This window comes from Dipodomys ordii, unplaced genomic scaffold (genome assembly GCF_000151885.1).
Source record: "Dipodomys ordii isolate 6190 unplaced genomic scaffold, Dord_2.0 Scaffold19, whole genome shotgun sequence".
In the NCBI taxonomy this organism is placed as follows: Eukaryota; Metazoa; Chordata; class Mammalia; order Rodentia; family Heteromyidae; genus Dipodomys; species Dipodomys ordii.
Genome location: NW_012267235.1, coordinates 15546644 through 15557521, shown reverse-complemented (window position 1 = coordinate 15557521; position 10878 = coordinate 15546644). Strand labels below are relative to the sequence as shown.

Here is a 10878-nt window from a genome sequence, read left to right as displayed (position 1 = left end):
AAGCGCTAGCCTTGAGCTGAAGAGCTGAGGGACAGTGCCCAGGCCCAGAGTTCAGGCCCCACGACCGGAACCAAAAAAAAAAAAAAAAAAGACTTGTTAGAATTAACTCATTATTGTTTCTCTTCCAGGATCAATCAATATCTTTTGTTTTTCTAAGTAAGAAATAGCTGACCAAGCTGGGCACCAATGGCTCACACCTATAATTCCAGAACTCAAGAGAAGCCAGCAGGACAGGAAAGTTTGTGAAACTTTTTCTTTCTTTGTTGGTCCTGGGGCTTGACTCTGGGCCTGGGTGCTGTCCCTGAACATGTTTGTGCTTAAGGCTAGTACTCTACACATGCTGGCTCTCTAATAAAGACTCTTGATGTGGCTTCTTTTGTTTCTTGTGACCAGTTCCACTACCAAACGGGAAAAAAAAAAAAAAAGCACTCTGGAAGTAACATAATTTTAAGGGCTGCTGCAATAAACCCCAGAAAGACCAAAAACAAAATATCATGTGCGTGCACACGCGCGCACGCGCGCGCACACACACACATGTAAACATAAGCAAGCTTACAGCAAAACTTCCTTTTTGGAGTAGAGGAAAATATGTTTCTGTATTTATACAAAACAACTATATGAAATGAGTAGATGAAATATATTTATAACTCTTAAGAACATTGTCATACTCAAATTTTATGACTTGTTACCCAGGGATTAAAGACAAGTATCTACAAGTAAATTTGTCTCTTATGATCACCATCAATTGGTAAGAAAAGTATTTCACTTCCATCAAATAAAAAAAAAATTCACCCAAAGAAACATAGGTCCCATAGTTTCCCTTATTTGCAATAACTAGTATATGTCTGAGACAAGCAGAAAAGGTCAAAAGCTATGTACATATGACCAGATAAGATGAAGTTAACCGAAATGAACCCCAAGATAGGGACACAAGTGGTTTTTTTCTTGCTTGCTATTGTTTCTAATGTATTTATAATGTACCATGTGATTTTTTTGTTGCTTTGTATGTTTCTCCCCCATGGTATAACCCCTGTTTTCACTGTATTTGGTGTCAGTATAATTTGGGGAGGGAAAGGGAAAAAACAAAATGTTTAAATAGGGATACAGGTTGACCCATTGGAACAATGAGATGTATAAGACACTATGTTGAAAATGAACTTTACAATTTGGGGTGGGGGGGGGTGGAGTGTAGTTGTGAAGATGGGAAGGAAGGGATTGTAAGGGAAAAACAAAGGAGGAAGCAACAATGCTTGATAAGAAATGTAATCATTACCTTACTCATATAACTGTAACCCCTCTGTACAGTATTTTCACAATAAAAAAAACTTATTTAAAAAAACATTTGAAAGAAAATTAAAGTAAGATTACTCTAACTTTCTGCTGAGTTACTCTGTGACTTGTGTCTCTGATAGGTCATAGTCTCACCTGACAAGTCCAGCTCCTTAGTGGAAGACAAGTTAGCCAGACTCCAGCTGTCACTTCGGGCTGCCAGTACAAACTTGTGAGCACTGATATGCCTGCCACCAACCTTTATCTTCAGGTCACTGATTAAAAAAAAAAAAAAAAAGCACATTTATAACAAGAAAACTGTAATCATAATTAGATATAGCTAGGATTCATAGCTGGTAAGTATATATGTATCAGCAAAAGAAAATAATCAGAGCAAAAATTATTTGTTGGGCCATGTTTGTAGTATGTTGCTGGAAATATTTTCTTATAAGTACTGCGCGCTAACCAATTGTGCCACTGGAGCTCCTGGAAATATTTTCTATTTCTAACTATTTTTAACTTTAACTCATACATGATACTGTTTTTTCAAATACATTTTCTAATAAGTCCCTTATGGTGGTGAACCTACAAGTTAGATGATGAACATTCATAAAGATGTTTTATGAAAAGATAAAGATAAGTCATCAGAGAGAGAAAAATGGAAAGCTTAAAGACTGTGATGGCAGCTCTGAGTCTACAGTTGCTGCTATATTCAAAAAATATTCAACAAAATATGTCTTACATTCAGACCTAATATTGTCACCTATAACTATTAAGAAATGAGGTGGGCTGGGGTTGGGAAAGTGGCTCGGTGGTAGAGTGCTTGCCTTGCATGCATGAGGCCCTGGGTTTGATTCCTCAGCACCACATAAGCAGAAAAAGCCAGAAGTGGCGCTGTGACTCAAGTGGTAGAGCGCTAGCCTTGAGTTGAAGAGCTGAGACACAATGCCCAAGCCCAGAGTTCAGGCCCCACTACCAGCAAAAAAAAAAAAAAAGGTTGGTTGAAGCTGGGCATGGTGGTACAAGCCTGAAATGTCAGACTAAAGAAGGACAATCACAAGTTCAAGATAAGGGAGGATACATAGTGAGATTTTATCTTTAAAAAAATATTTTTTTTCAAAACATGTCCCTATTTATGATATATGGACATGAGGACATCTGAAAAGAGATTCCTAAACAGATATTTGTGTTTAACTCTGAAATGTCAAATGCTGAGAGAGAAAAGTAGCAGGGCAGATGATCCACTGGGTTGATGAGAGCAAGTACATGGCTAAGCTAGCAGAAAGGCAAAATCATTCTTTATCATTATCCTGCTTATATTTATCTTTCTTTTTATTTCACATTCCCTTTTTAAATTATTTATTATGTTGGAAAGCCTTCAGAAACAAAGAAAAAATACATGGGGGGGAAAAGAAAAATTAACTTATCTACTTAAAGACCCAAAAGGAATATTATTTCTATCCAATATCTGACATAGATGTTACAACATACTTTGTGTAGTGTACTGCCTAGAACACACTAGATGCTGCCAGACACTGATGGCTCACATCTATAATCCTAGCTACTCAGGACAAAAAAAACAAAACTTTTTAATTGTGAGAGGAAAATGGAGACAGGTTGCAAGTGAGAGAGCACCAGCAATGAGTAAAACATACAAGCAAAAGCTTGAGGCCCTAACTTCAAGCCCCAGTACTGGTGTGCACATCTGTGCGCATGCATACACATACACATACACACACACACACTAAAAAAAAATCAGCTGGGTGCTGGTGACTCACACCTGTAATCCTAGTTACTCATGAAGTTGAGATCTGAGGATCGGATTTCAAAGCCAACCTAGGCAGGAAAGTCAATGAGACTCTTATTTCCAATTAACTGCCAGAAAAATGGAAATGAAGATGTAGCTCAAAGTGGTAAAGCACTAGCCTTGAGCAGAAATTCAAGGACAGTGCCCAGACCCTGAGTTCAAGTACCACAACCAACAAAGACAAAAGAAAAATCAAAACCAAGCTGAAACTATTTCATTACAACATTTAATATTTATATTTTCAAACAGTTACAATAGTAAGAGAATATTTTCATCAATAAGTAGAACTAATATTCTATATATAACTGCCTCAAATCATATCCTATGAAAAAAAGTTCAATGAAAATCAGTGCCTTCTTACAAAGTACAAATCACTTTAACTCTAACATAGTTACAAAGAATTAAGACACTGTATAAAGGAAATGTACTCATTACCTGACTCATGTATTTATAATCCCTCTGTATATAACCTTTATAACAATATGGTAAATTTAAAAATAAAAATAATTAATTTCTAATAAATGGAATCTTGCTGTCTATATTTGTTTTATTTTCGTGCTGGTACTGGGGCTTGAACTCAGTGCCTGGGCACTGTCCCTGAGATTCTTATACTCAAGGCTAGCACTTGAGCCACAGCACCACTTCTGGCTTTTTTTTTGGTGGTGGTTTTATTGGGAATAAGAATCTCATGGACTTTCCTGACCAGGCTGACTTCAAACTTCAATCCTCAGATCTCAGTCTCCTGAGTAGCTAGGATTTACAGGTGTGAGCTTACAGAGCCTGCGTACTATCCCTGAGCTTTTTACACTCAAGGCTGGTGTTCTACCATTTGAGCCACAGCTCTACCTATTTTTTTTTGTCAGTTATGGGGCTTGAACTCTGGGCCTGGGTGCTATCCCTCAGCTCTTCAGCTCAAGGCAAGCATTCTACCACATGAGCCACAGCACCACTTCCAGTTTTCTAGTAGTTTGTTGGAGATAAATATCTCATGGACTTTCCTGCCCAGGCTGGCTTTGAACTGCAATCCTCAGATTTCAGCCTCCTGAGTAGCTAGGATTATAGGTGTGAGCCACCGGCGCCTGGCATGCATACACAGCTCTACTTTTAGCTGCTAGGTGGCTAACTAGAGATAAGAGTCTCATAGACTTTCCTGCCCAGGCTTGCTTTGAACCACAATCATCAGAACTCAACCTCCTGAGTAGCTAAAATCATAAGACAGCATTTACTGTCTATGAACTTTTCTATAAAATTCCTACAACCGTTGCTGGGCAGCACTGGTGCAGGCCTACAACCCTGGTTATTGAGGTTGAGCTCTGATGATCAAGTTTCAAAGTTAAGCCTCGTGCTGGTGGCTCAAACCTGTAATCCTAGCTACTTAGGAGGCTGAAATCTGAGGATCCCCCTTCAAAGCCAGCCTGGGCAGGAACATATGTGAGACTCTTGTCTCTAATTAACCACTAGAAAAACTAGAAGTGGCACTGTGGCTCAAGTGGTAAAGCACCTGCCTTGAGCTGAAGAGGCCAGGCCCAGAGTTCAAGCCCCATGACCAACAAAGGGGAAAAAAAAAAAGAGAGAGATTCAAAGTTAGACTGGGAAGAAAACTCTGAAAGACTTCATCTCCAATTCCAAAGCAAAAATCTGTGAAGCCCTGAGTTCAAACACCAGTACCACCAGAAACAGAGACAGAGTGAGAGAGAAAACTAGTAAGTTCTCTGTAAAAATAGTTAAGACCCGTGTATGTGTGTGTGTGCGTGCGCGCGTGCGCGTGCATACGTGCGCGCGCTTGCAGTCATGAGGCTTGAACTCAGGGATTGGGCACGGTCCTTGGGCTCTTTTGATCAAGACTAGCACTCTACCACAGACTTGAGCCACAGACTTTCCTGTCCAGGCTGGCTTCAAACTGTGATACTCAGATCTCAGCCTCCTGAGCTGCTACAATTAGAGGCATGAGCCAACAGTGTCCACATTGTCTTTTTTTTTTTTTTGCTGGTAGTGTAGCTTGAACTCTGGGTCTGGTTGCTGTTTCCAGGCTCCTTTTGCTCAAGACTAGTACTCTACCACTTGAGCCCCAGCACCACTTCTGGCTTTTTCTGTAATTAATTTGAGTTAAGAGTCTCATGGACTTTCTTGCCTGGGCTAGCTTTGAATTTCGATCCTTAGATCTCAGCCTCCTATGTAGCTATGATTACAGGTGTGAGTCATAGGCACCTAACTCATAAAAATAAAAGAAAAATAAAAAATTCATTTCAGTCAATTAAGAAGTATTTTTCTGGGCCAAGGATGTAGCTCAGTGGTGGAACACTTGCCAAGTACTTACAAAAAGTAGGTCTGATTCTCAGAACTGAAAAGAAAAAAAAAAGTATCTTTTTAAAATACATAAACTAAAGCTCATGCCTGTAATCCTCACTACTCAGGAGACTGATATCTGAGGATAGCAATTTGAAGCCAACAGGGGCAGAGACTCTTCTCTCCAATTAACCACCAAAATGCTAGAAGTAGAGCTGCGGCCCACATGGAAAAGCCCTAGCATTGACCAAAAGAGCTCAGGGTCAGCAACTAGGTCCCCAAGTTCAAGCCCCAGTACCAGTACACAGGATTTTTTTTTAAGAGTTTCTTAGCTGGGCACTGGTGGATCATGCCTGTAATCCTAGCTACTCAGGAGGCTGAGATCTGAGGATTGCGGTTCAAAGTGCCCAGGCAAGAAAGTCTGTGAGACTCTTATCTACAATTAACCACCAGAAAACCAGAAGTGGCACTGTGGCTCAAGTGGTAGAGTGCTCACCCTGAACTGAAGAGTTCAGGGACAGCACCGAGGCCCAGAGTTCAAGACCCACGACCAAAAAAAAAAAAAAAGTTTCTTAAACATTCAATAGGAAAAATTATGACCTGCATTCATTCATCATGAATACAGTAATACAGTGAAGAACTACAGCAAACTATCATTTTAAATCACTTATGGGACTAAACAGTTTTGTTCTCTTGAACTAAACATATGCATGAGTTTTTTTCCACATGATCCACAGAAAAAAACGTAAAACTTACATGTCAGTCAATTCAGTTACTAAGATGCAAATAAAAGTACTATTTAAATTCTTCAACACTACACGTGCTATGGGACGAAGGTGCTTTTTTACTACTCTGCTTTAGAAACCCATTTCCCAATTTAAATACATCATCTCAAGAGCTGTCCACTACAGGAGCTCTACTTAAGTATAGCTAGTAACAGCCACTTCAATCTTCTTTAGATAAAAGGCAGGTTTTAAAAGCTGAAGGGAGATTTGCTAGAATCATGAAACCACACACAGCTGCTCAGGTAAGAGAGACCAGAAGGGAACTTGCCCAGTCTCATTCTCATGGTCTCCTAGAGCTACAACATTTGAAATGTGGTCCATTGATGAGTGATATGGCAAACACCTCACTCTTGGAAGAGAAACTGGAGCACAGGAAAGACGTGACAGAAACAGACATATGTGGGACTCAGAATTTTTGCTTGTCCATGGAAAAAGGGTTTGAGGCAACCACATCTATACAAGATACGGAATTACGCCATTCACTTGTTTGTTTTCCACAGTCACCATCCCAAGTCAGTCCTTCACTGTTTCTGCTCTGGCTTGTGTACATTATAGGCATTCTCTCGGCTCTCTTCTCTTTATTTTTTTTAATTTTTAAAAATGTTTGTCGGGGGGGCTGGGAAGGTAGCTCAGTGGTAGAGTGCTTGCCTTACATGCATGAGGCCCTGGGTTCGAGTCCTCAGTACCAAATAAGCAGAAAAAGCCGAAAGTGGGGCTGAAGCTCAAGTGGTAGAGTGCTAGCCTTCAGCTGAAGAGCTGAGGGACAGCGCCCAGGCCCAGCTTTCAGGCCCCACGACCGACCAAAAAAAAAAGTTTGTCAGGGGGCTGGGAAGGTGGCTCAGTGGTAGAGCACTTGCCTTGTATGCATGAGGCCCGGGTTCGATTCCCCAGCACCACATAAGCAAAAAGAAAAAAAGCCCAAAGTGGCGCTGTGGCTCAAGTGGTAGAGCGCTAGCCTTGAGCTGAAAGTTGAGGGACAGCACCCAGGCCCAGAGTTCAGGCCCCATGACGAGACCCCCCAAAAAAAATGTTTGTCGGTGGTGGGGCTTGAACTCTGGGCCTGGGTGCTGTCCCTGAGCTCTTCAGCACAAGGCTAGTGCTCTAACACTTGAGCCACAGCATCACTTCTGGTTTTCTGGTGGTTAATTGGAGATAAGCATCTCATGGACTTTCCAGCCCGGGCTGGCTTTGAGCCATGATCCTCAGATCTCAGCCTCCCAAGTAGCTAGGATTACAGGCATGAGCCACCAGTGCCAGGGTATTATTTTATTTTTTGTCAGTCCTGGGGCTTAAACTTGGGACCTGGGTGCTGTCCCTGAGTTCTTTTGCTCAAGACTGGCATCTACCACTTCAAGCCACAGCTCCCCTTACCTCTTTATTTTTACACATACAACCCTACAGGCTAATCTACCGGCACTTGGATTTAAAGAGTCCCTATCTCAAAAGCTGCCATGTGCAGACCAGAGGATTAAGTTCAGATTTATCACTTAAGCATTCACTGCAGTCCTTTTTGTCCCTTTTCCCTCATTATTCCCCTACATAGGCACATGAGCTAACCTGGCCCCCCTCTCACTATCCTCTAAACCCTCTGTGTCCCTCCTATCTTTGAGCCCTTACTCAGCTACTCTCCTTACTTATAATATCACTGTCTTTACCTTGAATTCAATGTAGACTTTAGCATCTACTTCAAAACTCAATTTTTAAAAAGTGAACAGGGCTGGGAAGGTGGCTCAGTGGTAGAGCGCTTGCCTTACATGCATGAGGCCCTGGGTTTGATTCCTCATAAGCAGGAAAAAAAAAAGCCAGAAGTGGCACTGTGGCTCAAGTGGTAGAGCACTAGCCTTGAGCTGAAGAGCTGAGGGACAGTGCCCAGGCCCAGAGTTCAGGCCCACGACCGGACCCCCCCCCGCCAAAAAAAGTGAATAATTATCCAAATACAATGTGTCTACACACTTATTTGCCTAAAATGTATTTATTATTTAATCCTCAAAACAACCCTAAGGTAAACACTGTAGCAATACCATGCTACATATTAGGAACCTATCACATGTTCTGTAACAGCCAACAACCCCTTAGGCTGCTAACAGACTTGTGGCTCCAAAATCCACTCAACCATTATGCTATACCACACAGTGATTCCAGGATTCCAAGAGAGCATGACCATTTCCTCTCTGAATTCCTAAGCATGTAAGCTAACTCCCCCATCTTCAAATAAAGTTGCCTTGATAACATCCTTGCCTCAATGAGTTTATATTCCAGGAAACAAAGGCTTGATAATAATTTTTATTAGAGAAATAAATTTGGCCAGAAAGTGAATGAGGAAGAACTGGAGATGTAGTTCAAATGGTAAAGAACCAGAGCAAGGACATGGCCCTGAGTTCATACCTAGTACCACCAAGAAGAATAGAGGAGGGAAGGGGGGGGGAGGGAAGGGAGGGGAGGAGAGGGGAGAAGGAAAGAGACAGGGACAAGGAGAGGGAGGGGGGAGAGGGAAGGGAGAGGGAGGGGGAGGAGGAGAGGGAGAGGGTGGAAAGACAAGCAAGCCAAAAAGGGAAGGAGAAGGGAAAGGGAAAGGGAAAGAGAAAAGGAAAGGGAAGGAAAGGGAAAAGGAAAGAGAAGGGAAGGGAGGGAAGAGGAAAGGGAAGCAGAAAGGGAAGAGGAAAAATGAAGCTGGGCATCGGTGGTTCATGCCTGTAATCCTAGCCATTCAGGAGGCTGAGATCTGAGGATTGCAGTTCAGAGCCAGCCCAGGCAGGAAACTCTGTGAGGCTCTTAACTCCAATAAACCACTCAGAAATCCAGAAGTGGCACTGTGTCTCAAGTGGTAGAGCACTCGCCTTGAGCTGAAGAGATGAGAGACAGCACCCAGGCCCAGAGTTCAAGACCCACGACAGACAAAAAAAAAAGAGAGAGAAAGAGAAAATGAATAAGGGTTATTTGGAGAAGAGGAAAAGGAGAAAGGAGAATGGTAGAGAAGAGTAAGATTGACTATAACATATTGTAACATGTGTGGGAAGATAACAATGTATTCCCTGTTGTATAACTAATATAAGCTAAATTTTTTAAAAAAGTGAATGGAGAAGCTGTCATGTGCTATGACATGGTTGAGGTCTCACTTCCCTTTGTGCCCAGGAGCTCACCTGTACTGCTCCTGCTCATAGAGGTTTGCCACTATCGTCAGTAAACGGCTGATGAAGGACTCACTGCTGTTTTCTTTGTTTGCTTGTGCAGCCAAAAGACTGCATCTCTTCTCTGTCTCTGCCAGTTTCTTCTGCAGCTTGACATACTCTTGTCGAAGAAGCATCAAGTGCTTCTCCAACTTAGCCACTTCTTCTGTAAGGGAAACAAAGAAGCAAGGATAAAGCAGGTGGAAAGCAGACAGCACTCCACATGGGAAAGCTACAAAAAATGAATAGCTATGTAACCATTCTACTAATTCTTGGTAACTCATACAGGTAAAGAATGGCTTTGTTTATGGTGCCGGTCAACAGTCTAAGAAAGTCAGAAACACACATAAAAGATGTGGTAAGTATCTACTATGCAAATCTTTTAATGAAAAGGCCAGAAAGCTCAAGAAAATCACATTGGTATTTTTCAAATCACTAATAGTGCTATAGAACTTTCATGTTACATGCTTTCTAAAAGCTTTACATGAATTCTCTCACATAATCTCATGACAACCACATGTTGGATACACTATTACCCGTTATACTTTAAAGATAAGGACACTAGAAAGCCAAGTGCTGATGGCTCACCTCTGTAATCTTAGCTACTCAGGAGGCTGAGCTCTGAAGATGGTAGTTCAAAGCTAGCCCAGGCAAGAAAGTCCATGATACTCTAATCTTCAATTAACCACTAAAAAAGCTGAAAGTAGAGCTGTGGCTCAAGTGGTTGAGCACTAGCCTTGAGCAAAAAAGCTCAAGGACAATATCAAGGACCTGAATTCAAGTCCTAATACCAGCACCACAACCTCCTCCCCCACTACCATCCCCCCGCACCCTTGGGAAAAAATAAAAAGATAGAGACACTGGGTCAAAGAGAGATTACAAACTTGCTCAAGACCTTGGGCAAGCTTGTTGAGAGAAGGGCTGGCCTATGAGCACAGGCATTCCTATTCTAGGGCTATGACCTTATTAACCACTCCCCTGCTCTCCCTCACCAATAGGACAGTCCCTAATGGTTCAGACAGAAGCAAGTCATACTCCACGGGTGAGCTAGAAAAGAATTAAAAAGTTGGAGCTGGGTGCTGGTGTCTCACACCTGTAATCCAAACTATTGAGGATCTGAGGATCACGGCTTAAAGCCAACATAGGCAGGAATGTACGTGAGGCTTTTTTTTTTTTTTTGTCAGTTGTGGGTCTTGAACTCAGGGCCTGGGCACTATCCTAGAGCCTCTGTGCTCAAGGCTAGCACTCCACCACTTGAGCCACAGTGCCACTTCCTATTTTTGAGTGGTTAACTAGAGATGAGTATAAGTCTCTTATCTATAATAAATCACCAAAAAGCTGGAAGTGAAGACGTGGCTCAAGATGTAGCTCACTGGTAACAGCATTAACCTTGAGCAAAAAAACCTTGAGAGAGCTGGGAATGTGGTTTAATGGTAAAGTACTTGCCTCACATGCATGAAGCCCTGGGGTTTGATTCCTCAGTACTACATACATAGAAAAAGCCAGAAGTGGGCTGGGAAGGTGGCTCAGTGGTAGAGCGCTTGCCTTGCATGCATGGGGCCCT

The 10878-nt window shown here is 42.0% G+C and overlaps 1 protein-coding gene across 1 annotated transcript in view; it reads right to left on the bottom strand.

The window, feature by feature from the left end:
* Ankfy1 (ankyrin repeat and FYVE domain containing 1) overlaps positions 1 to 10878 on the bottom strand; it is an 88996-nt gene that overhangs the window by 71519 nt on the left and 6599 nt on the right. The window contains exons 2-3 of the mRNA XM_013013154.1: positions 9288 to 9480; positions 1426 to 1544 (exon numbers count right to left, since the gene is read on the bottom strand). Of these exons, the coding sequence (XP_012868608.1) occupies positions 1426 to 1544; positions 9288 to 9480 (312 nt within the window). The remainder of the gene's footprint in view (positions 1 to 1425; positions 1545 to 9287; positions 9481 to 10878) is intronic.